Genomic DNA, 27,224 nt, shown 5'->3' with positions numbered 1-27,224 from the left:
CATAGCGTGGTTGTCTCGTGGCTTTGAGGTGGACCTGTTGTGCCTGGCTCCCTGCTCACAGGGACCATAACGCTTGCTCCTAGCCCGTGTTACACGTGTCAAAGTGCCCTTGGGCTGAATAGAGAGAACAGCAAACCAGGACTGCCCAGAGGCTGGGGGACGTGAACCGAGTCAGGGTGATTTTTATCCATGTCCCTTTGTCATCCTACAGAGCAGATAACCAGGGCCACCAACGTGGCAGCCCCATGCGTTCCCCACCACTACTGGAGGAGCTGGGATGGGAAGCAGCCAAAAAGAGGAGCCCGGCGGCAGAGTCGTGGCCCTCTGAGAGAGGCAGGGACCATGGCACCCACCTGGCTGGGTCGTGGTGGCCGGTAGGGGGGTGGTGGTGGTGGTGGTGGTGGTGGTGGTGGTGGCTGTGGTGGTGGTGGTGGTGGTGGTGGTTGAGGTGGTGGTGGTGGTGGGCGTTGTTGTGGTGGTGGTTTTTGCGGTGGTGGTTTTTGCGGTGGTAACCCGCTGCGGTCGCTCATATGCTAGCAAGCAAAGAGAAGAGGTGGGAGGCACTTACTGGGGGGGTGGGGGGAACAGAGGCTTTCCTTGCCAGCCTGTACATCTGTGAGGCTGCCGCTGCCGGGGCTGAACTGGTGACCGATTTCTCAGCGCGGTTACAACTGGGGCAGCAGGAGGATTAAGCCGATGGCAGCCTGATGACGCTGGATGCAGGGAGCGCGTGCATGCGGGCAGGGGCCGGAGGCGGTGGCTGTATCAGCTTACTCTGTTGGTGCAGATATTGGCTTAAATACTTACAGCTCTATCATAAACTAACTGCCAATTAAGCCGAAAAGGGGAAAGGAAAGCACACCTGGGCAGAGATGGGGTGAAGAGCGGGCGGGAGGTGCGGAGGACCCCCCAGCCCGCCCTGATGGGAGGTGGGCTTCCACTGCCTGGCATCTACTTGCCAGCTTGGCAGAGCCCTGCCTACCCCGGCTCCATAAACAGCATCAGTCCCTTTTGCCACCCCACAGGCGGCAAACTACTTGGCACCATCAAAACCAACCCCTACCATTTGGCATGTGTTAATTTCCGCCGGCACCCTTCGTTCGGCAGGGCAAATTAATTGATGGCTTAATGTCAGCAAGCCCCCGTGGAGCTGCGCAGGAGCGATGCCGGGTGCGGTGCCCACCCCACCGCGCTTGTCACAACAGCCCGAACTAAAATAACACTCGGAACACAAATTCCTACTTAACTTCCACCTGCTGCCCTCCTGTCCTTGTTTGTCCCACTGCTTCATGCAGATTATCATGCTTAATTTCATAATAGCCCTGAGCTAGTTTAAATACTTAATTTAGGTCACTTCTAGTCTCCTATGCAGGCTAAATAATCTCCCCTTAACTGGCCTTGGACACAAATCCCTCCTGTCCACCTCCTGCATATCGCTCCCAGCATCCCCCCAGCTTCTCCCTAGCAGAAAATTTTGATGGAAAACATTTTCCAATGAAACAAAGGTAGCACTGAGGATGCCAAGCTCTGTTAAGGGGGAAAAAAAGAGTTATTAAAATGGTTTTGACCAGAAAAGCAAAGAATATTTTAGACTGTTAAAGCATTTAATCTTTTTAAATCCTAAATTACTTAAGGGAGACTTTTAATTTTTATTTGAAATTTTTAACCATTTAAACTTAACTGCTTGAAATCTAAATATGGTTCATTTACCCAGAAAAACCATCCTCCACTTTTCAATTAGGTGCATTTTTCTTAATTGCATTTGCATTTCTCTGAAACTATTTCTCCTCCAATTCTTTCCACTTGCCTGCAAACCAAAGAATTCATTATTCATTCACCTCTCTGATTTGTTTCTTCTGGAGGGTAATTCTGAGCCATAAAATTCAAATCCAGGCTTCTGCTTACCCAAAACTCAAGGCTCTTTGATATCAAACTACCTCCAGGTTTGTTAAATGAGGAGTCCTATCATACCATCAGTCTTTCAATAGAAATCCCAGCTGAGCTCTACTGTCTTTGCTGCCGGTACTTCATAGACACATGTTTATATACATACACATGTACATACAGATGTACACACACTCTCTACATGTTTTTTCAACAATAGCCCAAGGTGACCCAGATTGGATGCTATGTCAAATAATTCAAACCCAGCTCCTTCTCAGAGCAGAAGTCTGCAATACTTGGGGGGGGGGGGGTTCACAGCGAGCACTGGTGGTTTTGAAGAGTCTTTTTTTATTTCCTTTCCAGCTGCCATACTAACGAACCTCACGGGGGGGAAACCATGCCAGGGGAAGAGGCAAAATGAGGCTACTGAAGTCAAAGGAAGAAAATATAAGACTCTTTGACAGGACAGAAAATGAGGCACAATTAGGGAAGACTTATTGCCTGCAAAATGATAATGGACAGAAAATAACCATATTTTTTTTTCCTAGTGACATCCACAAGGACCATGCACTGAGGTGTTAAATGCCAGCATTTCATTTATGTTTTTACTTACTGCCAAAGGCTGAGCCTGCAGCTGCACCTGGAAAAAACAAGAAGAAGCCCGGTCACTGGAAGCAGGACGCCATCGGCTCTGATACCAGCAGAAGATCAAACACATACATGACATGGGACTGAACAGCAATTAATTAGCGGGGGTCTTGCTCATAGGTATATCAGTTTGCTGCAACATCTTAAAAACTGCTGTAGTCAAACCACAGGGGCAACCAGACAGTGCTGTCTGGGGTCTTGGCATCTCCAGCTTTTCACCTGGGGAAGACAAACCAGCTTGGTCCTTGCTGATGGGTATTTCTCTTAACCGTTTCCTTGACCTACCATTAAAGCCCAGCAAAGGACAAGCACATCTGCTGAGGTTCACTCTGCTAAGTACAAACTGTACGGTCTGAACCAGCTTGTTGCACCTGGGGCAGTTCTCCGTGCCCGAGAAGGGTTGACCACCCTTCCCACTGCAGCACTCGCTCAACAGGGCGCTGCGAAGCCACCAGCTTCAAACCTGCCACTCGAAGGCCATCCGAGGACCGGCTTCTGGCTTTTGGCACCCAGGAGACTAATGGCCACGCTCCTCTTTACTGTAACAAGCGGATGAATCATGGAAAGTCTCAGCTTTGCGTGAACATGCAAAGCAGTCCTACCAAGAGGAGGGGACTTCAGAGAATTGCCTCTGTTGCAGAGGAAGAGGATGTCGATGGGGGAAGGAGGAAGCAACAGAGAGAAAGTCGGGGTTGGAGGGAGGAAGAAGACTGAGTGACAGATGGAAAGAGAGATGAATGGGAGAAGAAAGGGCAGGGGAGAAAGAGAAATAGGAAGAGACACAAGGAACGGAGGGGAGGGATAGAGAGAGAACAGCATGTCTGTGCCTGTCAACACCAGAAACTCTCCCAGGCTCCTTTGAAGCAATGCAGCCGCTTGGTGGGAGCTGACAAGCTCGTTCCCTTTCAAAGAACCTGCTCGTCTACCAGCCCTGGCACACACAAAACATTCCCGTCACGGCCTTCGGAGCCTGAATTTCAGCTTTGATCATCTTAAAACACATAAATCTTTCAAAAAATTTGGGGGGAGGGAGGGAAAAGATTCTCTTTGGTAATGCTCAAAGCTGCTGCTTGAAAGGCTGGAGTGGCTACTGTGGCTCCATGACATTTAAACAAGTCTGCTAATGTGGACTGGACAGAAACCTAGGAGAAACTGGCCCATCTGTGATGTTTCCTGCCCCAATTCCCCTGCTTGAACGATGGTGGGTATGCATACATCATCTCCCCTGCACACCTTTGCTTCTGTCAGTGCCTTCCTCCAGCAGGCAATTGGACGAGACTGGAGCTGCGCAGAGGGACCGCAGCTCACGGCGCCTGCCTGAAGTGCTGACATACACAGAATGGGATCCAGAAAGCAACCCAGAAAGCAACCTGCACTCCTGCAGCTGAGCAGTGCCAGTGCTGAGCCCATGGACTACTTGAAAGCCAGTGCTCTACTGTGGCTAAATAATGTCATCTTCAAAGGATAGTAATTTGCATTGCCACAAAGCCATGGACTTATATCTTGGCCCAAGGTCATCCTTCCTATTCTTGACCATTATTTGGACTCATCACTCATCTACCAGTAGCCAACAAATCACCTCTGCATCCACCCAGATCTGTTCTCATTTCTCTGTGTACCAAGACACGGGTAAATACCCACTTCCCTTTCGAAAGCTGAGCATTCTGCACTGATTTGAGATGGAGAAGGACAAGGTGAGAATCCGCTCCCATCTGTGGGTGATGTGCAGCCCAAGGTGGGAGCGCGGCCAGGGCTGGCTCGCTGCAGGTTACTTACATGCATTGGGGGACCCGTTGGGGAGAGGCAGGTAGGATCCTGCTCGCCAAGACCTGGAGCGAAAGTTCTTCTTGCACTTGCCGCAGTCCTGCCCCGTGGTGTTGTGCTCGCACTCGCACTGAAGGCTGCCCTCTTTGAAGGTGCACAGGTTAGCGTGGAGGTTGCATTTACACCTGGAAGAGGAAGACCGGAGAAGAGCTGTCAGATATTACTGCTACTCCTTCTTGCCCCTGGCGCAGTGCTGTCTGTGTGCAGGAAAAGGTAGCGGTGAAGCTGGGCTGGTTACCCCTTTCCTGTTCCTTCTGCAGGACTTTTTCACTGAACTCAGCTGTTTGTCCTGGGTATCTGGTGCTGGGGTTACGCTGTTTGCTTTTTCGCCCAAGGTGGATCTGCAGTCTCTATTCCAAAATGAGAGATGCTTCACTCCCACCATCTGACTGTGGTAGCACAGACCATTTAATGGTAAATCAACATCTCCAGTTGAGACTCCAGTAAGGAGTCACACACATTTTTTTCAGAAACCTGAGTGATGAGCTCAGAGGTAGGCATTTACTTGGAGGCAGAGAGGACAGTTTCAAGCTTTAGATGGAGAAGCATAGCTAACACTGGTGGGACTTGGCCCCTTGACCCCTGTGCAGCATGCTAAAGTCAAGAGCGTTTTCTCCCGTGGTGTGAAGCTGCACAACACAACCCCTTTTCCCTATGTGCAGCGCAGCCCCAGCTTGCTGTGACCAAAATAACACAGAGAACAAGTCACCATCAGAATCTGCCTTTTAGTCCCCGCCTCATCACAGAAGGCAACAACGAAAAACACTATTCAGCAATTTGCAAACATTAACAAACTTTTAATGAGCTGTAGTGCAGTATGCAGGGAATAATTATCTCTGTGCACAATAATTCCTGCTGCTCAGACTCCGGAGGTGACTTGTGCAGAGCACAGAGGCTGAGCCCGTAACTCACGCGTGGCTCTGGTGACTCCCGGGCCTGAGCTCAGGCCATCAGACAGAGACTTTGGGGACCAAAACCTCTCATTTCATTCAGTCAGTGGATCCCTAGCACAGCCTTTTCACCGCTTTGTGCAATAATTTACACTCTCAGAAGCAGAACCATTAGAAAACAGTAATGCTGTGCCTTATGTGAACGGGTAGAGAAGCCTGACGGGGCAGCGCTTCATTTTACAGGGCTAATTGCACAAGAGATGCAGAGCTGAGGGGAACGAACCGCTTGCAGAGAAGACAGAGGAAACACAGCCTGCTGCTTCTTGTGCTCTGTCTGCACTGGGATAAACAACCTGGATTAGACTGGGAGCCGGGAGCTGGGTCCTTCCCAGCTGCTGGTGCCGCACATGGCTGCCAGCTCCTGGTGCTTTTCCCTTGCAGCCCCCAAATATGTTCCCCAGCCGCCTGCCTGACCCGCTGAGGCCGCCTTCGCTGTGCTCCTCCTCACGCGTGCCTGGATAAGCTGACCTCATGTATGATTTTTTTTTTTTCCTCCCCCTCCCCTCCCTGTCCTTAATTCTAGCAAACACCGCTCAGAGGCTAAGCGTAAGCTGGATGAACAGTCTCTTTCCCCATCTTACAACCCTGCCCTGTCTCTGACCAAGCAGGGGAGGGAGTATTGCAGTCTCTAAAAGGGAGGAAGGAAGAAAATGTGGTCCGTGGAGCAGAGGCAGACGCACTCAGCGTGCTCCACTTGAATCTGTGTGTTAGCGAGAGCTGGAGATGCCGCGTCACGGCTGAAAGCACTAACAGCCTCCGAGCATCAGTGCTCTGGGAGCGAGCCACGAATCCGAGCGCCTGGGGGAAGGAAGCAGCTTTGGCCGGTACCTACACACGAGGGATGCTGTATTTCAGCTGCTCCGTGTCCCCTCTGCCTCTGGTGAGGAAGGATTTTGGCTGAGACGTCCCAGCCCTTTGGCAGAGGCGATGCCCAGCCCCGGGGTGCTGCGGAGCCTGACTCTGAATTATTCAGCGTTCACCCGGCACGGCCTCCTTCTCTCGCTTCAAAATGAGCAGACGGGAGGAAAGCAGGCGAGATAGTGGGTTAAAGCAGGTCAAAGCCTCACCGCTGCTGCTCTGGGCACAGCCTGAATCAGAGCAACAGCTTCTGGAGCTGCAGCTCTCCTCCCTCCTACCTCTGGTGGGAGCAAGGGGATGGGAGCCAGCTCCAGGGCACAGCCTTAAAATCCAGCTGAGGGGGTTTAAGAGCCCCAGGGGAGGGGGTACAAGGAAGGCAGGGCCTGGCACCCCCCTTGCTTTCTCTGAAGTCTGGGATGATGTGGAGCGTAGCGCTTGGCTCCTGTCCTTGACCCTGGCAGTCTCGCAGTGGGGACGTCAGCCCTGGGTGACCACCCCCCGGTCCCCCGCGGTGGCCTGGGGCAGCCTCCATCACCCCCCCCTTCCACCCTCGGCACATCCTCGCTCCTGGCATCCCCCACCGAGGACCAAGAAGCCATTTCAGGCTGCTTCTGCCAGCTCCGGGCTGCTGCCATGCGGGAGGGTAAAACCCACTCGCCATTTATTTGGCTCCAGCTACAAAACCTCTACCAAGTGGTGGGACCCAGCCATCTCGTTACCGGGAAAGGGAGGCACGGATGCGTGCAGGAGGCAATCAGACGTGTCTGCTCGTACGTACACGCCGCTCGCTTGCTGCTGAGGAGGGCTGGGAGCTGAGCACCAGCTCCCGGGACAGCCCCCAGCTGCCTCCTGTCCCTGCAAAAGCACCCGCGCTCCCCTGGCAGGATGGGTGCTCATGGACATCCCCCAGCCCCTGCATGGAAGGGTGATGGGGCACTGCTCTTCCCAGAGAAGACCCTCACTTCCCAATCGGTGTAAACAAGGAAAATTAAAGAGAAAGCAGAGGCAGCTGGTCACCCTGCCTGCCTGTGCCCGGGTCACTTAGATTTCTCGCCGCTCTGCCCTTCACCAGTGTGCAAAAGTTTTGTTATGGAAAGGATCAATTTTACCGGGGAATTGCTTTCTGAATTCGACCTTTGAGGATCATCAATCTAAGCAGAGAACTATAACCCCAGCGAGCTGACCCCGCAACACAGCACTTTTCAGCCCAATCAATCAGGCTGCATTATTTAATAGTGAACAGCGAAGCGCCTTCAGCTGGCCCCGACTGCCAACCCCATTTTGTGCAAAGGTTTCTGCATCCGGGCCTCGCTGCTGCTTGGGCTCAGCAGCTCAGCTTTAACCCCTTCTTCAGGCTTCTCTGCCTCCTCCTCTGGGCCTGCAGCCCAAGGACGTGCACGACGTCTTTCCCCAGCCAAGATCCAGCTGGTGGAGACTGGAGTAAATGACATTAGCCCAGTCCCCTGGGTGGGAGCTGCTAGTCCTGCTTGCCTCTGCTCATCTTCCTCGGGCGGCCAGCCATCGCAGGAAAGAGAGGATGAAGGGAAAGGTTAGGATCTACTGAGCAATGAGGCTTAAATAGCAGCAGTGGGGCAGACACCTGCGCTGTGTCCTGCAGAAAGCGGCGATGGCCCTGCTCCAGTCCCGGGGCCGCTCCAGCAAAGCGCCGGTTGCAATATGGTCTCTTTGGCTCCGGATGAGATCTGAAGAGCTGGAGGGGTTTCTCCTTTCGAGCTCATGGGTCAAGGCTGGCGATGACAGTGCCGTTTCTCGGTGAGCGTTCAGAGCCCACGTAGGACGCAGCCGTGGTGGGCACAACCTGGAGGAGAGCAGCCCCAGTGCACAACCCAGCAGGAGCGACAGCACCCATAGGCACCCTCCATGTCCCGGGGACACCCAAGTCCTGCGCCGGGCTGTTAGTAGGTGCACACGACTGCATTTTGCATTAAACAGAAATTGGCTCACACCGTTCCCGGCAAAAGTGGCTGGAGCAATGTGTGGCCCAAGACGTTACTGTTTGCGTGACAGGGTATTTATGAATTTATTTTAGTGCAGGTCGTTCAGCTGCTGCCTTCCCTCAGAGTGGTGCAGTGTGGTCTGATGCTGCCAATGCCTCCACCAGGGAACATCACGGAGCTTGGAGCGCCAAGGAAAGTTTACAGGAAAGTGTCCTTTTTTTTCTTTTTCTTCTTTTTTTTTTTTTTTCAGCCATAAAGAGCAGTTTGCCATCCCTGCATTTCTCCAGGTCAGCATCCTGGAGGTCACAGCAGCAAACGGTTGGAGAGGCGGCCAGGGCCAAACCTGTGTGCGAGGGAAGGAGATGCCCGTGCACAGGCTTAGGAAGGGGGTGAAGGCAGAGGTGAGCGCCGCAAACCTCCAGGAGCCATGCTGGGAGTGGGAAAGCAGCCCCTGTCCCTGAGCTTCCATTAAGAACAACTGCTGAAATAATTTTAAAAAGTCACCCCAGCCCTTTGCTTTCCTTCCAAGGATTCTTGTGTGTTTTACAACCTCTTTTCTGTCCGTAACCTGGCTTGCAGAGCAGAGAAGCAAGGCAGAGAAAGGCAAGGAGCATCTCTTCCTCCCTCTCCACGGGGCTCAGCCAGCCGTGGGGTGCTGGCACCCCCCACTCAGGCCTGATGCCGTGACTGTGCTGCTGTGCTGGGTAGAGCTCGAGGAACCCCTTGGTGGGTGGAGACCGAGAACTGCTCCATCCCTGTGCACCTCTCACCCAGCTCCCACCATGGCCCAATCCTGCCTTGCCCCGAGCTCCTTAAAAAAAGCCTGGGCGAGGACATGGGGCACCAAAAGTCCACTACGCTGGCCCACCACCTCCCTTCCAAGTCTCCTTCCAGTCCAGCCTGTGCTCTCCTCTCCGCCCCGTGCTCGCCATGAGGATGCTACGGCACGGCCCCAGGGATGCGGTGGGAGATCTCCTCCCCTCCCGCTGGCTCCTGCTTTCCCTCACCATCGGCTTGGCAGTGGTACCCTCCCCTGTTCCCTTTCCACTCACCCGAGCTGGCGTCGGGGAGAGGCAGCGCACAGCGGCGAGCTGCTAATGACTGCCATCCAAAGGAAGGCTTATGATAGCTTTCCCCTGAATTGTTTGCTCTCACTGTAATTGATGAGGCTTTAATGAGTCTCATGGGACGATGTGTTTGAAGGGAGCTCTTTCCTCTCCGTCCCTGAGGAAAACGATGTTTCAACTGATCTCGGCTCTCGGGGAAACATGAATAACTCTTCTCCATCTCTCTATTGTCATCCCCAGCCGTTGCTCGCAGCACGCTCCGGCAGCTGCCCGGCCATGACTTACCCACTTTTTACCTGCTCCTTTGCAACTGTTTTGGAAGCTCAGCAAAAGCAGGGAGCAAATCTTTCGGGCAAAGCATAACGGGTGCTGAGCTTGGATTGTTTCTGGCCCATCTGTGCATGCAGAAGCAGGTAAAAATAGCTTCTAATGGCTGGGCCACAGAAGAAGCACCGTCCCTTTGTAGAGAGCAGTTGTATTAGGATTTGCCTTGCTGGGAGATCACTCTGGCAGAGGTTTGCTATTGCCAGTGACCGAAGCAGGGCTGAAAAGGGCTGAAAAAGGTGACTGCAGCTCATTCATCCCAGGAGCAGTGCTAGGAATGTAACTGAGCCTGCGGTCCAGGGGCTGACGGGGGAGGAAAAGCCATTTTAACATGTTGTTTCTTTCCGCTCGAACCAGGACGAGAGGCTTCTGGATTTCACTGCTTTCTGCAGAGCCAAAAAACTGAAAAAAAACCCCTGGGTTAGGTCAGAGGGACATGTTGTGAGTGTTTTTTTTTCCTTGCGGGTTTTCACTTTTGGTTGTGTGGTAGGGACAGATGAGTCCTCCCGGCGGGGAGGAACCCTCCTCGCTGCCCTTCGAAATGATTTGAGGTTTGGGTTACAAAGAGGAGACAATTTAAAAGATGCCAAAGTGGAGAGCACGCTAGCTGGCTGTTCCCATTCGAGAGGCTATTTATTTTAAATAAGTTGACACTCACCAGCTGTCAAGATCCTGCTGACTGGTGGAACATTATTTACATTCAAAGCTGTCTTAAAAAGCAAACACAAAACCAAACCTCCCCGTTAGGGGGTCGGGCAACAGAAGGGAGGAAGGGTGAAGAGGACATCACACAGATACGTGAACATAAATATTTGCAGAGTAATGTGTATAAATGCTCTTGGTCTTTCTCCTGGAATGCAATAATGCCTGCAATTGAGTTCATTGGCCAAATTGAATTTGGGCTCCCGTAGAAGTCTCTTTATATTAAGTGCTTTAACATACATCACCTTCTCAGTCTATCGATGAAATTCTATTATCTGCTCAGGGCCGGACGCAACTCGGCAACAAAATCGGAGGGGAAATAAAAACCTTCGCAAACCAAAGCCAGGAGCAGGTAATAGGACCTTGGGCATCTGTCTCCGGCTATTGACAAAGTGTCACAAGTGTCTGGGGGAAGGAGGAGCTCTCCAGGTTTCTTGCTAACTCCCTCCCTCCCGCTCAGCAAGTTTCCCCTCCATCTTGCTGCAGTGGGAGTAAAACCCTTTAAGAGACTCAAGGAAAGTCAAGCAAACAGTTGCTGCACATTAACTTAATTTAACTATATGACCAAGAGCAAGATTTTGCCTGAACTCAAGCTAATTCCAGCCTGGAGGAATGCCAGGGAAATTCAGCCATCCAGCTCTCGGGGGCTGCCCAGCACGGAGGCGAGGACGGGCCGAGGAATGCGGCGCACCGTTGGCGCAGACTTGGCCGTCCTTGACACGAGGATGCTGTTACCTCCTGGGACCTGAAGTCTGGCTGCCAGGAGCTGCGGGGGAAGGAGCGGAGACAGGCACAGGCGGTGCTTGCCCTGGTTTTTGTGGTCTTCCCAAAGGTGCTGAGCGCAGGCGGAGGCTGGCCATGGGCTGCAGGGCCATTGGGCTAGTTCTTGGGGAATGTTTGGGTGAGCCCATGGCTATTTTGGGGGTGATGCTCTTGCACTGGGGCTGGGCAAGCTTGGCTGGGGAAGCCCACGCTCTCACAGATCATTTACCCCAGGTCCCTGCCTGTCCCCCGTCTGCAAAGCAGTGGTGATGCAGCTAGCAGGTCCCATCCTGCTCCTCAGGGAAAGGTGCTCAACGGGGGCACCAGTTGTTACACAAAATCTAAGACCCTCAACAAGAGGCTTCATGGACCAAAAATTCTTCTTTCCTCCCTTCTAGACACAGCTTTGTTGGAGAAGTCAGGATCGCAAACCTCTACATCTGGAGCATCGAGCATCACGGCATCTCAAGACTCACCAAGAATGCAGAAAAATTCACTGACAATTAACCAGCTTGATTTATTGGAGGAAGTGCTTTGGGGAATGGCCTTGATCCTCCAGGTCTGGAGTGCCTGAACCTGGCTGTTGGCACCAGGATAACGAGCTGGGCAAATTCGTTCTGCTCTGCTAGCACAAACTCACTGCTCCAAGGCACGTGGAGAGCAAAGCCTTCCGGAGAGCATCTGCGTACGGCACCGAGAACCGCACAAGGGGAAGGAAGGGATCAAAGCAAGGGAGCACAGAGGGCCTTTCCCTTCAATTCTTTTGTGTAAGCAAAAGAGAAGCCAAAGAAAGCCTCAGAAAAGCAATTGGTGAAGAGAGGGAAGGAAATGCTGTTACAAAACTGGAAACCTCATCTTCTTGTTGGTGCCTCTTTGGCCTGAGCCAAGCGTGAGATGAGGCACTGTTACATGGAGCTGCTCGGTGATGAGTAACGCTCCCTCCTCCTGCCTTCCCCCGGGGAATGCTCACCATGGGCAGGATGGACAGACAGACAGACAGAGCATGCAGTGGGGCAGGGGAGCACGAAGGAGAGAAATCTTAATAATCAGCCTAGAATTGATTCACTTCTGCTCAATCTGATTTCTCCTAACTGGATCCACATGTCCTGGCCATGGCACATTAACTTCAATTATGGCTTATTAATGTCTCCGTGATGGAGCGTGCCCTGCTGAGCACTGCGGTGACTGACGTTATGAAGGGGAAAAAAATTACTCCAAAGAGACACGGCGAGTAATGGAAAGAGAACCGGCGGCTTTCATCACACCGGCCGTCAGTCCTGGCAGCCAGGGAAAGCTCATTCACCCATTCCTGAGAAGATGACCAAGCTGATTGCTGCACCGAGGAGAAAACTAAGCAGTGAATAGAGATCTGTGGGGAAAAGTCTTTCCGCTTGCCTTCCCCACCCTGCCTGGCATACACACAAGCACAAAGGCCAAGGGCTTGCTCGCGTCTATTCCTGTCTTGACTCCTCTGCATCTCCAGTTACTCTGCAGATCAATGGGGACAGGATGGAAGAAGAAAAAAAAAAAGAAAAGAAAAAGATACCAAGATGAAAGAGAGTAAAAATAAACTGTCAGCCATGAACAGAGAAATGGACCTGGCTGAGGTTGCGGGAGGAGGAGATGCAGACGGAGCGGGAAGAGGAGGCCCTGAAGCACCAGCCCATTGCACCAACACCCAGGAAGGGTGCAGTGACCCTCAGGATTCACCAGACCCTCTGGAGATCCTGGCAAACTCTTGAACCGCCCTGGTCCATCTGGTCTGCAGAAGGAGAGAAGGCAGCAAACTCCTTCCCCTTCTCCCCACGTCCTTTGCTCCATCTCTTTCCGCTGTTCCCAAAAGCTCTGGGAGATCGCGGTGAGGGGTCTTCCTTGGTGGGAAGCAGAGGGGTGAAAGATGGGGGCCCAGGAGCCCATAGACCAAGGGGATCAGAGAAACCTCTCTGAACCCCCCAGCTAAGGCTGTGGCATGAGAAACCACCCAGGCTCGTGGTCTGCTCTGAGGGCAAAGCGTTTTGCTTTTCCCTTGACCGTGAACATCAACTGGAAATGAGCTGCCATGTGTCTCATTGCCCTGCGGGTGCTGCCAGCTGCCTGCCAAAATCCTGGTGCCGTACAGGGGCACAGGTGACGATGCCACGCGCTCTGATGGCACTCACTGCTCCTCCAATGCCACACGCCACAGCTGGGCACCGCTCCCCCAACCTCCTGGGGCTGCTCACACCTCTGCCCTCCAGATGGAATTTTTCTGGCTGCTTTTTGCCTTTGAGCCCTCATTTCTTCATAATCATCTTCCCTCTTGTTTCCACGACCCCTGCAGTGGATCCCTAACACCAACCTCCATTTTATCTAGGCACTTTCCTCCTGTTCCTCGATCATGGTCGTTCCCACATCCTGGAAAACACAGTGTGTGTCCATCCCCAGCCCTGCCCGCCCTGCCTCCCCTCTTCCCCACGCAGCACTCCTGTCAGGCTCACATTGATTTCTCCTCTCTTCCTCTCAATAACCCACCCCTTGTTGAGCCATACACAAGATTTAATTTGGTTTTAGTCCCTGCACTGTAACTGGCTTTGCTTACAGCTGGAATTAGATTGCTTTCCAGCAAAAAAACCTGCTTGCTGGGACCGGAATAATCACAGGAGCAGAGTTAATTCACATGAAGCTTCTCGACCTGATACGCCACTTATCCACAGCTCCTCAGCCGGTCATCCTTCCCTGCCCTATGCCCATCAGAGCTGGAAGAGTCAGCGCAGGACAGGCATCGACTTCTTCCCCATCTGGGATGAGCGTCCCCTCTCCTGGGACCGGCCCAGCAAGGCAGGACAGCCGGGGAGAGCCGGAGCGGTGCAAAGCTGGGTCTTGCTTTAGTTCAGGACTTGGAGTTTGGGCCAGAAAAAGCAGATTTCAGAGTTTTCTTTGTCCCCAGCCAAGGAAAAGCCCTCTCCTCCCAGAGGCCCTGCTGCATTGGAAGAGTCACTGTCAGCTCGCGGCGAGCAAAGCCAAGAGGGAAGCGGAGGCGAGCAGGAGCTGCTCTGCAGCAGCCGTGGGCAGCCGTCCACGCGAGCAGTGCACCAGCTCTGAGGGGGAGGCCACCAAGGAATTAGCCAACAAAGCCCAACCCGTCTCATTCTGGCCTCAGACAAAAAAAAACCAACAGCATCGCAGCTTCCACTGGGCGATTGCAGCCCAACCGTCCCTCGCCAGCGCTGTCCTCAGGGTGCAGGCGGGTGTGGAATCTCAGATGTCACATAGAGGTTGTGCTCCCCCTCTCAATACGGTCTTCCTCCCCTGCCCTAGTTGCCTCTTTTCACAAAGTTTGTAGAGATTTTATCTCTTGAAACACTCTCTGCTACTATTAAATTTGGTGAGTGAGTTCAAAATCTGGTGGGGGAATAGGGGTGGGGGGACGAAGACAGCTCACAGCCAGCAAGGTGCTGGTTTGTGGAGAATCCCACCAGCATAGCCTGAAGTCAAAAGTACTAAAGCAATATATTCTGCCTAAGGCAGGCAGAAAAGGTAAAGGGCTCTGAGGAGGAAGGTGTTCATGGGACACCAAGAGTATTTTAACATGTATCTTAAAGCATCAAGCATCCCGAAGCGGCTGTAGGTGCAAGTAACAAGTCCTTGGATATCTGCAGAGTTATCTCCACGCTTGGAAGCCAAAGGTCATTGCACAAGCATTGACATCAAACATTTAATCCTAATTTACCACTTTCTGAGCTGAAAACTCTGCATCCCTGTTAGAGAGTCTAACCAGCCCGCATAAATTGATACGCCAGCTCCAACCCTTCCAGCCAGCCACCCTGGTCAGCGTGGGCTTTGGCTGTGAATTGATCCCTGTGGCTTTGCCGCTGCTGTCAGTAACATCAAGCATCCCTGCGGGAAGCTTTGCCGCCCGGGAGGAGCAGGGTCACGGCAGACGGAGCAGGGGGCAGGACTGGCTGTGCTGGGGGTGGAGGGGAAGGCAACGCGCTGCCCTTTTCTCTCGCTTTTGCCTGTTTTCCCTCCCTTCCACCCTCTTTCCTTTGCTATTTTGCCCCACCCTGAGCTGTTCGAGGCCCGTGGATATTTACTACACCTGGCGATACTTCTTATGGGCGGGTGTAAAATATCTCTCTGCACATATTTATACAGAAGCACATTGCACCGAAGCCTGGGCGCTCGCAGACGCGTGCAGAGGTTCTCTCCCACACCTCTGCCTGAGCTCCCCAGGGCTTCTCCCCAAGCGATCCTGACAGCGGGCACACCGACACGCTGCCGGCCCTGCCAAAAGCCACGGCTGCTCGTCCCAGACAGGCGACCGCGCCGTGAGCGACCTAGCCCCTCCGCCTGCTGCTGCCATCGCTGCTGCCTCCTGCCTGCCCCCGTGGGAGGAAAGGGCTCTCCCATCCCTCGCTGCAGCTTCCTTCCCCTTGGAGCCCGTTCAAAGCCAGCATCGGTGGCACCTGCAAAACATTTTTGCTTGCAAGTCTCAGAAGCAAAGAGTTTGGAACTGATACAAACGGCTCCTCTGTCGCTGTGGTGATTCTTGTTAGCGCAGGGTGGGTGATGGGGAGATTTCTTCCCCTCTCGTCTGTAAGTCTCGCACAAGCTGAATCCACAAGCTGGATGGGAAATTAGCCATCTCGGCATTTTTCCACCTTACTTTGCTTTTTCGGTTGATGTCATAATGTAACATATGGCATCGTACAAAGAAATGAAAAACAAAACCCAGGAGAAACAAACCCCTTCCTGCCTTCACCTGCCCCAGATCTGTCGGGGGAATATACCCTCACCCCAAACTTTGTCCGCCGGAGCCAGGATTGCTCCAGGGGTGCAGGACTGACTTGGGATGACCCATCCTGCTTGTACTGGTGGTAAGCCAGAGTTTAGTGGGGTGAGCTTCATTCCTCACCCTCACCCCGCAGATCCACTAGCATTGCCCCTGAGATTTTTGGGCAGAGGCTGGCTGTGTTTGCACAGCTGGGGACAGGGTATCTGAGAGGGAACTCAGACCCCGACTGTCCATCCAAGCCATGTCCCAGTTCCCCCCCATGCCAGCTCCGGGAGGACACAGCCTTGGAGGTGCCCCAGCCGTTCCCTGCAAGGACACATCTGTTTTATTACCGATGCTGCCCTACCTGGGGAGAAAGGGAGAAACACTGATAATCTTATCGGTCGACAGAAACGCTGATGGCTTAGTTTTCTAGCAGTAACCCTCTTCTCAGCCCTCCGAGAAGAGATGCCCAAAGAAATACAGCAGCCGTTACCTGCCGGTGACTTCAATGTTGGAGACGGCATAGAAGTACTTGTACAAGTTCTCCCTCTGCACGTAGGTGCCCCCCAGGGCCGGTCTCAGCAGTCTCATCCGCAGGTCGGTCACGGTAAAGAAGTCCTTGAGCCCTTTGGCGCTCTCCAGCCGGGTGTACAAGTTGTCCATGTTCTTGAGGTCAGGGCCAGCAAAGATGGCAAAGCGGTCCCTCACCTCGAACCGGACGGTCTTCTCTTTTTTGGAGCCCGCCCAGCGGGAATACTCCTCTGTGCAGAGGACCCTGTTGGCACTGGTGGTGGAGAGGTCCCGGACCCTCCGTGCTGGCATGCTGAAGGCCTCCATGCAGTCATCTGCGTAATATTGGTACGGGTGCCAAGTCCTCCCGTTGTCCAGCGACTTCTCCAGCATCATGATGGTGGGTCGGCCGTACTCGAAGGTTATCACGATGTCATCTGTCAGCTCGATGCTCTTGTTCCAGGACAGCGTGATGTTGGCCAGCAGCGGCTCCGGGTACCGGCGCCACGTCACGCTCTGCCAGTACGTGGCCAGCCCTTCGTCCTCGCTGTCGAACATGAGTTTCGGCGGGTGGGCCAGGTCCGGGTTGGAGGCATCGCACTCATCGCTGCACAGGTACGGGTTCTCCTGGAACAACAACAACGGTCACGAGAGAAGAAGGCAACGCCTGGGCATCGCGTCGGCATCGCGGGCACACTGCCGAGCTTGCACCGTTACCGGGCCCTGGTTTTAGCTGCTTGTGTCAAATGTTAACTGGTGGGCTGAACTGGAGTATGCCGGGGGTCTGGCTCTGGATGATGCTGTTTCTGAGCATGAATTTAAGACAGAAAGAGGTGGCTTTGCCTTTGCTATAAGAACGGCTGAGCTGTTTCCTTTGAAAGGCCCTTTGGGAAAGGGCCTTTCAATTTGGCACAGGGGCAATTTTCATAGAAAGCGCTTTCCCTGAGACGACCTCTGAGAAACTTCGCTTAAGCTTGGCCGAGTTACAAGCCTGTGGAAAGCTGCGTTCACCCCTGCTCCCTTGCAAGAACCGAATGGCTAAAATCCCAAAGCGCATCCATGCCTCTCATGGCTCCTGATGCTGAACGGGCTGGGGACACATCATCCCCCGAGCACCTCTGAGCACAGCTAGAGGAGCAAAACCCAGTTTCCCCAGCTCCGAGCTGGGACAGGACTGGGCAGTAGCAGAGAGAGCAGAGATTTGTGCTCCCGGTGTCTCTGCTGTCCCCGGGACAGCAGCCTGGCCTCGGGGACATGCAGAGCGGGTACGCTCGGGATGCACCCGCTCAACCTGATGTGATGACGATTGCTGGTCGCTCCTCGGTTCAACCTACCCAAACTAACCAGAGGCTGAGCTGACAAGGGATCGGGAAGGCAACAGGGCAGGCGGCTCCGTGCCCACCCACCAGCGCCCAGAAGGGACCTGGGACTCCCACAGCCTAAACTCCATCCCCAGCCACTTGCTGCTCGTCCAAGCCCCTTAGCCAATGGCAAGTAGAAAAGAACATCAGTTAACATCTGTCTTTGCAGAAACTGAGTCGGGTAGCTGTGCCTGACAGCCCCGCTGCCTGCGGGGACAGGTACTTCCCAACCAGCGCTGCCTTTCCCCCTTGCAGGCAGGAGGTGCGAAGGTCCTCACCCACCCACAGGGACCACGGTGGGAAGGGTGGCTCATCCCCTCCAGGTGACAATGTCTGCTGCTACGTCACTCGTTGCCTGCAGGTCTGGGCAATGGAAGAAAAGGTCCAGCCATCCCATTTTGCCCACAAGTGACAGTGCCCAGCCAAGCTTGCGTGTTTTGCAGGGACATAGGCACACATCCACAGGTGCTGAACTGCACTAAGGACACCGTCAAGGTCACACACCAAACGTTGAAGTTTTGGAGAGGGGCATCAGGGTTAGCTGTGCCAATGGGTTTATTGCTCAAGCGTACGTGTGTGAAAGCTGCTCATTACAAGCTGGGGTCTCTCTTGCCCTGCAGCGTCTGCCTCCAGGAGTGTGTGGGTCAGACCTGCCTTGGAGATGACGTGGGGCTGTGTTATAGCGGGTACCATCTGCAAAAACACTGCAAATGTTTCATTTTGCAAATGAAGCATCTCTTTCTTTGCTGTCGCTTTACTTCCCTCTCAGACTCAAAACCCAGAGAATCGGGGAGGGAGAGGGATTGGTACAACAGTAGGACCCTCGTCAAGGGAAGCAGAGCTACCTGGCAGAGGAAGGAGGTGATAAAGCAGCTGGAGCTGCTCAGAGCTGATGGCTGGAGGTGAGGAGCCTGCTGGGGTGTGAGGTCTGGTCCTCCCCAGCACGGTGGACTTGCAAGGTAAGACCAAGCTGGGTTTAGTGGTTTGGTTTGTGAATGCTTTGTGCATGGTTGGGAGCCCGTGGGAAGATGCTGCGTGCAGGGAGCAGCGTGCTCCTGTCCAGCCCTGGGGACCTCCTGCAGCACCGGGGCTGTGCCAGGGTGCAGGATGGTGCTGGTCCCCGGCTCACAGGGAGCTGGTGCTGGTACCTGGGGCTCAAACAAACGAGGTGCAAGGCTGGGGTCTGCTCAGGCTGGTTGCATCCCAGGGCTGGGAGAGCCCCGCTGCAAGCGTGGGGAAGCGTGTTCCTGCGTCCATGGCACTGGGGACTGATCCTGCACCGTGGGCTTGCTTTGACCCGGGAAACTACTGGCAACTAAGTGCCTGTGACCTGCTTTTCGGGTGCCCTGTGTATAGCCCGGGCAAAGCAAAGGAGGGCATCTGGCTTGTATGAGTGGGTGCTCTCGGGTGCAAAGTGGGGCTGTAATTTGAACGTGGAAACTGCTGTGTAACATGAGGTGCTTTGGAAAATCTGGGCTTTGCCACCTCCAGCTGGGCAACCAAAAGTCTTGGGAGCTACTTAGAGCTTCCCCACTCCATGTCTGTAAAATGGGCTTTTGGTGCCTCCTCGCAGCTTGGAGACACGCACCAAATGCAAGCAACTGTTTGCACGAGTGGAGGCCACAGCACTGAGGAGCCTAGAAAAGCTCAGAAGGACATAAATAATTCTGTCTTCTGAGCAGCGTGTGAGTAGCACGCTGTAAATAAGGCAGAAGGCTGCTCCGTCAGCAGCGGGGATAAAACAAAACAGCGAGCGGCTGATCTGTACATGAGCACCGGGCTCCTTTGCAGGGAATGCAGTGGCAGCCTTGGGGAGAAAAGGGGACTCCTGTAAATAAAGCATGTGGTGGTGGTGTGTGTGTGTGCGCGCGCACAAGGCTGCCAGGGAAAGCAGCAGAAGCCAATTGATGTAACAGGGCAAAACTCATACTGTTTTCAACATTGTCTTGCTTTCAGACATGCACCTGCCCGACAGTAAAGCCACGAGTGCCGTGCTGGGATTTGCTCCTCCTGTTCCAGCCTTAACTTGAGCGACGTGTGGCTTTTGCCCTCTCCGTGTGTGCTGGGAGGAAGGGCTCCAGCTGGAGCTGCTGAGCTCCGGTGTGGTGCCCATCCCCGGAGCAGGGAGGCTACTAAATAGGTGCTTTGGTTAATGTTTTAAAAGCAAATGGCTGAATAGTTTTTATTATTTTTCACTTGTTTGCAGCTGTGCCAGCTAGGCAAGGGAAATCAGTGGAGTGGTCAGGCTTGCTTGGGGGGTGAGGGTACCTGCCCAGGTGCTCCCCATTCCCCTCCCAAAGAGGGGGAGATGCCCTGAGCAAGGGGAGATGCCAGCTGGGGTGTGGTGGGGCTCTGAGCCGTGCTGGGGGGTCCTCTGGTGCTGTGACATGCTGTTTCAGAGTAGGGATTAAAAAAACCTAAGATATTGACATATTTAATATGCTCTCCTGACTCGTCACGTTCAGAGGAATTGTTTACCTCTGCTGATGAGACACAGCTTCCTGCTGGGGGATGTAGCTGCCTCTTAGCGCAGCTTTACAGCGGTGGCTGATGGAAAAGGAAGAAAAATCCCCATCAGCTGAAGCGCTGGGGGCTCGGAGTACGTTTCCTGTGCTGAGGCAACATATTGTGTTGCAGTATGGTCCTACTGCCAATGTGGTCATACAGATGGCTTAATAGGACGATCCTGAAAAGACCATCCCAGAGGTCCATTTCCACCTCTTGTCTGAAGGAGGGTGCAGCAGTGCCGCATCTCGGTGGGCTCGGGTGGGGAATTGGCTCGAGGCGGCAGCACAAAACTCCTCGATAAACCCTCCTCGCTGCTCAGACCAGCTCTGAGCAGGATTGTGCGTGTGCGGAGCCATCCTGGCAAGAGTGCTCTTGCCGTGGGGCTTCCTTTTCTTGCGTGCGGCAGCCGTCAGGGCTGCCAAAGCCCTTGAGCTTGTGTAAGAAGAATCTCCACTGAGTATCTCCTGCTTGAGCTGTCCCCGGTGTGGCCGCAGTGGCCAGCTTCACCCTCAGGGTTATGGGTGATGCTCCTCTCAAGGCTTTCTTTGGAGGCTTTCTTAAGCAGTGGCCAAATTACACAAGGGAAGGACTCTGTGACCAAACCACAGTAAGAAAACATTACCCAGACCAGTAAAGGGTGGCCAGGGTGGGAGGTGGGACAGGTTTCCCACAGCAGTGAGGGAAGCAACTGAGTCTGACAAGCGTAATCCCCCTCCCAGTGTCCCGTCTGGAGGGACAGGGCTGGTCAGGCATGTCGCTGGCAGGGGATCTGGTGGGTCAAGAGCAGGGAGAAGCGGAGCCAAAACTCTGCCTGTCTCCCATATGCTCATCCCAGAGATCAGGGAACGGAGGTTTACGATCCCTGATGAATCCTGTACTTCCCAACCTGTAAACACGCTCAGCAGGCAGCAAGCCCAAAGATATCTTTAACCACCCTGATGCTCTGGAGCGGCACACGGCTCGAGAGCTGCGTGGTTGTAACAGGGCAAACGCAAAAATAACCTCTAAGTGACAGTGCTGAAAGGGGGGGGAGAGCCTCAAAAGCCACTGAGTGAGTCACGTTACTACGGCTTCCTCTCATAAAATGAAGTGTTCCTTTTTGGTTTTAGGTTTATTGAATTGTCCTTCCTCCGCGGGATGCTCAATGCGTTTTCTGCTGGTGGGATGGTTTGAAGTCAACTGGGAGGGCAGGGGGGAGCGGAAACAGATGGCCATACTTTGGCTGCTCCGTTGGTCCTGGTAAGATCAGTTATAGCACTGTTGAAACAATTCCAGGTATTATTTTTGAATCTGGTTTCCTCTTCCAAGCCGTGTGTCCTCCAAAGAATCTGTCCAAAGTCTCAAGATATTTACGTCTTCAATCTAAAAGTCAGAATGCATTAGCCAGGCAAACTTGGTCTCAGCGAGCTTAAAATAAACCAGTTCACTTTGAGTCTCACGCTATTAAATCAGTCATGAGCATCCTCACGGCAACGAGATGTTGCAGGTTTCCAGCTCTTCTGGTTGCTCATTTCTTGAGGGGGCACCAAAGAGCACCGCAACCTTGCTTAGCCCCAGCTCAGCCCACAGGGGCAAATCCCTGGGGGCAAATTGCAAGAGCCTTGTTGAGGACAAGTTGTCCTAACAAATGGCATCATAGCAAGATTGTGCCTCTGTGGGGCAAATCATAGAGTGGTTTGGGTCGGAAGGGACCTTTAAAGGTCACCTAGTCCAACCCCGCTGCAATGAGCAGGGACATCTTCAACTAGATCAGGTTGCTCAGAGCCCCGTCCAGCCTGACCTTGAATGTTCCCAGGGATGGGGCATCTACCACGTCTCTGGGCAACCTGTGCCAGTGTTTTACCACCCTCATTGCAAAAAATTTCTTCCTTGTGTCAAGTCTAAATGTACCCTCTTTTACTCTTTTAGTTTAAAACCATTAGCCCTTGTCCCATTGCAACAGGCCCTGCTAAAAAGTCTGTTCCCATATTTCTTATAAGCCCCATTTAAGTACTGAAAGGCTGCTATAAGGTCTCCCTGGAGCCTTCTCTTCTCCAGGCTGAACAACCCCAACTCTCTCAGCCTGTTGTCACAGGAGAGGTGTTCCACCCCTCTGACCATCTTCATGGCCCTCCTCTGGACCTGCTCCGACAGGTCCATGTCCTTCTTATGTTGGAGGCCCCAGATCTGGACGCAGTACTGCAGGTGGGGTCTCAGCAGAGTGGGGTAGAGGGGCAGAATCCCCTCCCTCGACCTGCTGGCCACGCTGCTTTGGATGCAGCCCAGGATACGGTTGGCTCTGTGGGCTGTGAGTGCTCATGTCCAGTTTTTCATCCACCAGTACCCCCGTGTCCTTCTCCACAAGACTCCTCTCAATCCCTTCATCCCCCAGCCTGTATTGATACTGGGGGTTGCCCAGACCGAGGTGCAGGACCTTGTATTTGGCCTTGCTGAACCTTACGAGGTTCACACTGGCCCACTTCTGGAGCTGGAAATGCGTCCCAGTCCCAGTGACTCCAGACCCAGCCCTTGGCTTTTGCCTCCTCTCAGTGCCTGGGGTCGGTGCTGGGCAGAAGTGCTGCAAAAGTGACTTTCTGAAGGTGACAGCGGAAACTTGCTCCTTGAGGAGGATTTCTTAAGAAACAAGATATTGGTCCGACAAGGCATGATGACAGGAATCCAGGATGCTGCAGCAGCAAAGCTGCTCCCCACCTTGCTGGGGAGGGAGGGAATGGGGGAAAACAGCCGCAATAAAAGGCCCCGGTTTTACAAAGCCCAGCTGGTTTCTAGGGCTCTTAATGAGCACACAAAGTTGTTTTGCTTTTTTTTCCTGGCAGATAATGCCATTTTTAAGCCTCATAGCATAAAATTATATATTTTTGTAGGTGAAATTACTTGATTAATCATTAAGCTGTTGAATATTTTAAACAAACTAGACATCTGTTGTGAATGGTGAAAGCTGCACAGAAATAAAACTGCAGCTTTTAGGAGATCTCCTTGCCAAAGGGAAGCTGGAAAGCAATTGCAACCACTAGCTGCACAATGAAGAAAAATAATAAAGATAATAATACTAGTACTACTAAAGGGAAAAGAAACCCCAACATTTGAGCAAGGATAAATAAGTAGATGATGTGAAAGTTTGTGCTCTCATAACCCAGTGTGATTTGTTTAATGGTCTATTGGTCCAGGGAACCCCCCTGGAGTTGCTTTGCTTTCAGGGATCTCTTCTGCTTGATGGAATTGTGTTAAGCCAACGCCTCCGCTAAAACTTAGGTCACCTTGGGACCAACTTGTTTTTAATTACAGTCAGTCTCCTAGTAAGAGTAATGACAAGGTCTCATCAACTTGGACTAGTTTCAGAAATCCAAACTTTGTATTTTTTGGCGGGGTGGGGGTGGAAATCTTTGGCATTTTATAGGAAGATTTTTATCAAACGGGGAAAAAAGTTAAATGCGTTTCTTTGGCACAAAGATCTATGCTGTTGTGTGGGTTTCTCTTGGGTCCTTTCCTCTGTAGTGTGTTTTTTCCCCAAGAACTGGCTCTCAAATCCAACCACAGAGCTCTCAGACCTTGAGTGTTTCCAGGCTCTCCTGCAAGTGCTGACGATGGTCGGGACCAGGGGCTGTTTTATCACCCCCTCCATAGCCTAAAGAGCCTGAAGAGCTGGGTCTGGCTCCCTCGACATGAGAAGGAGCTTCCTGCAGACTCAGAAATGAGAGATCTGCTTTGTGACCAGGCTCCTCGAGCAGACAGAAGGTCTGGTGTCGGCCGAAGGCTGTCCCTCCTGGCCCTGGTAGGGCTGTCACCGCCGGCACCGCCACCGCTGTAGGTGAGGAGGGTTTGCATGGTGCTGCCCCTCTTCTCTGTAGGTTTTCATCCAGTTTTGCTGAGCAGCACAAGTAATTCTGGGGAAAAACATCCCTGTGCGGAAGCGGCGTTTTGCTGGCCTGCGAGTTGGGTGGTTGCTGCAGCGATTCCAGTGAGGCAGGCGACAGCACAGAAACCTCCCTCCCTCCTCCTCGGGAGTGCTTGTGGCCAAGGAAACCTTGGTCTGAACCTCCACCTCCACCCAAGAGGGGACAAGTCCCTCCTTGGCACCCACCCTGTCCAGCCATGATGCTTAAGGAGCTCTCGGGGGCATCCCAAACCCCTTCTGCTTCTCGCGGGGCACCTACGACCCTGCCTTTGATTTTCCACTTAAAGGTTAGCTGACGAGGTTCACAAAGTCCCCACGCTGCCTTGCACAGCAACAAAGTCCTTAAGTTGGTATCAAATTTCCTCCAGATCCTGCAAAACAACCGCATTGGCAAAATCCTCGCGTGCACCTGATCCCTCCTGCCCTGCTAACGTTCCTGCCATGGACCGGTGCCACCGCGGGCGTCCTGCAGCCTCCCCTTCTCTGAACAACCTGTCCGTCACGGGGAGGACTGACGGCCATGGGAGATGGGGGTCCCCAACCCACGGAGGGGACCGAGGGCCAGCCTGCTCCATCCCTGCCTCTCCTGCAGGTGTTCTGGAACACATTCCCCCCTAAGTTTTATTTTCTCCCCCTCCCTTTCCCTGTCCAGCACCAAGTTGGATCCGTTCGCTCAGTAGGCTGAAGGATAAAGCTGAAACGATCATCTCGGCGCATTTGCTTTCCTGCGTCTTTATGCTCAGCCGACTTCCCCCGATTCACACCAGCACTGAGCCGTGGGGCTTTGCTTCACCTCCATCCCCTGCTCCGGCTTCCCTGGCTCTGCCTGGACTTTGCAGGGATCTCAGTCCCTGTCCCCGTCCCAGCCGAGCTGTGGGTTCACTCTGGTCCCTGCCAGCACCATGATTCAGCACCGGGAAATAACCCGCTGAGTGGGGAAGATGCCATCCCCAACCTAGCCCTGGTGACAACCGCCTTTATCCTCCCTACTGATACCGAGTTAAATCTATTTTCTGCAATACAAATTTTTGACAAGGGCCACACCGAGCAATGTGCGTTTCGGGAAACTTCCTTGGTTTTTCTTCCAATAACTGCTCCAGGATGCAATGCTCTGTCCCGAACAGAATTGCTTTTACCCGGGAGAAAACGCAGGCTCGTCCTAACGTCATTACAGTGTGTTTTCACTCTTGCTGCTTCTGACCTGAGGGTTCAACTGCTCTATCTGGATTTATGAAAAGACAAGGTGATTTTATGATCAAAAATAACATTTGTGGGTAATTAAATCTCATGCTTCAGGGCATAAACCGTAACCTGCCAGTGGCCAGGATGGGACTCCCAGAGAACTGGAAATATTCTCTGACAATTAATTTTCACTCTATTCATGGGCTGGGAGGGATCAGAGGGGTGAAACAACCGTAATTAATTTACAGCGATTATTTCCAACAGCTGGCAAGTGGCATAACTCACCGGTAGAGACGGCTGGGAGCATGGAGATAATTGAGGAGAAATACGAGGCCCCTCTTGAGCCAAACAGCCCGCACTGGCCCTTCTCCGTGAGCCCGGGTGAAGGTCGGTGCCCTCCTCGCTCGATGCTCCGGGGGATGTGGGGGGATACTGGGAGCCATGGGGAGGCCATGGGGAGCTGCCTGGCCGGGGTCCGCTCCTCTTGCACTAATTACCCTGTCCCCAGGTGCCCAAGCGGGCTTTCTCCACAGCGTGGCCGTGACTTGAAGCCGGCAAATGTCTCGGGAACAGCTTTGCCTGCGCCATTTTGGGATGCTTGTTGGCTTGCAGGGAAGGGTCCTGGATGGGACCAAGCGCTGCAGCATTGGAGTGTGGAGACGCTGGGGGTGCTCTGAGTGCAAAATGTGCCTTTTCGAAATGAAATCTTAATAGCTTTCTTCAAGACGCTCTGTTTTATTCTATTTTTTATTTAAATACCACTTTGGTCAAGCTCTCTATATTTTAGATAATCCAGAAGCTGTCTCCTATGGTAGAAGATAGTTTTCCCAGGGGTTGCCTGCGCGGCTGCTTCGTGAGAACCACTCGGGTGCTCTGGAATGCTCCAGCAACCCCCTCATCCGCACACCCCGCAGGCATCGCTCTCCTCTTTCTTCGTGGTAACCCTCCAAAGAGATGTTTTTAAAGGGCCTGTGTGTGTAGGCAGGTTCTGGCAAGGCATCCGTGGTTCAGTGAGGGGGTTATTTCACAGCTTCACCTCTGCAGGGGAAAGGCAGCTCCGGGTGGGAGGCAGCGGGCTCCGGGGCAGGGAGCCTTGCGGGAATGGGATGGGATGGGGTGGGATGGGATGGGATGGAATGGGAAGCTCAGGGTGGGCTGGTGGGGTGGTTCGCTCGCTTGTGTGCCCTTCCCTCGCCTCCTCCCTCCCCCCAGCCATCTGCAAGGGGCTTTTATTAGGGCAGAGACAGCAAAGGGAGAGAAAACCATCCTCGCTAACAAGCTGTTTGCTGTTTATGAGCAGGTAAAGGCAGAGCTGGAATGAATTATTAATAGGGTGGAAATGGGGTCCCTCCACAGATCTGCTGCTAATTCTGGCTCAGCCAAATGTCACTCTTTCCGTCTCCCCCCTGGGGCCGTGGTTTGGGGGATTGATTGCTCCTCTGCTTCCTTCCCCTTCCTCCCGGATCAGAGGTTGTCCGAGAGCAAGGTCACCCCTCGGCACGGGCGGTAGGACACGCTTTGCCTGCGTGCGGGATTCGGGAGAGCGTGAGTCAGCAGAAACTGGCACCGCCGGCTTCGCGGCACGGCTCTTAGTGAGCCCACGCCGGGACGCGCTCAGCGAGACATTTTGCTTTGCTTTTTGCCTCTTTCCTTTGGCCTGAAGCAGATACTCATTCACCGAACAGCGTGCCGCTTGTTCAAGGCTCTCGGGCTCCCTTGGGCCTGTTTCTCCGCCGGAGAAGAGATTCAACCCCTACTCACGGCTGCTCTTCCCCTTCCCCTCCAGCCTGTTTCTGAATTCAAGAAGCATCTTGTTTGTATTTCATCCTAGCTCAGCATTGTGCCCTTCTCTCCACCAGCTATGGGTAAGCATCACTGCCAGACAGGGTCATGTGGTGGCAGTGCAATGTCCTTTCTCCAGGTGGGGAAACTGAGGCAGGGAGGGATTTCAGGAGCAGGTCTGGGCTTCACTGGGAGTGTTGGGGGTTCCACCTTTCTGAAGATTGAGCTCCCCCAGGCACCTGCAGCTGGGCAA

General features: G+C 53.3%; 1 protein-coding gene across 2 annotated transcripts in view; it reads right to left on the bottom strand.

Moving 5' to 3' along the window:
* The window catches only part of NTNG2 (netrin G2), a 54,800-nt gene that overhangs the window by 14,358 nt on the left and 13,218 nt on the right, over positions 1 to 27,224 (bottom strand). For both annotated transcript variants that reach the window (XM_075055466.1, XM_075055467.1), the window contains exons 3-5: positions 16,227 to 16,870; positions 4,309 to 4,481; positions 2,498 to 2,524 (exon numbers count right to left, since the gene is read on the bottom strand). In XM_075055466.1, the coding sequence (XP_074911567.1) occupies positions 2,498 to 2,524; positions 4,309 to 4,481; positions 16,227 to 16,870 (844 nt within the window). The remainder of the gene's footprint in view (positions 1 to 2,497; positions 2,525 to 4,308; positions 4,482 to 16,226; positions 16,871 to 27,224) is intronic.

Source organism: Buteo buteo, chromosome 23, assembly GCF_964188355.1.
Source record: "Buteo buteo chromosome 23, bButBut1.hap1.1, whole genome shotgun sequence".
Lineage (NCBI taxonomy): Eukaryota > Metazoa > Chordata > Aves > Accipitriformes > Accipitridae > Buteo > Buteo buteo.
This window is presented reverse-complemented; position numbering and strand designations above follow the sequence as displayed.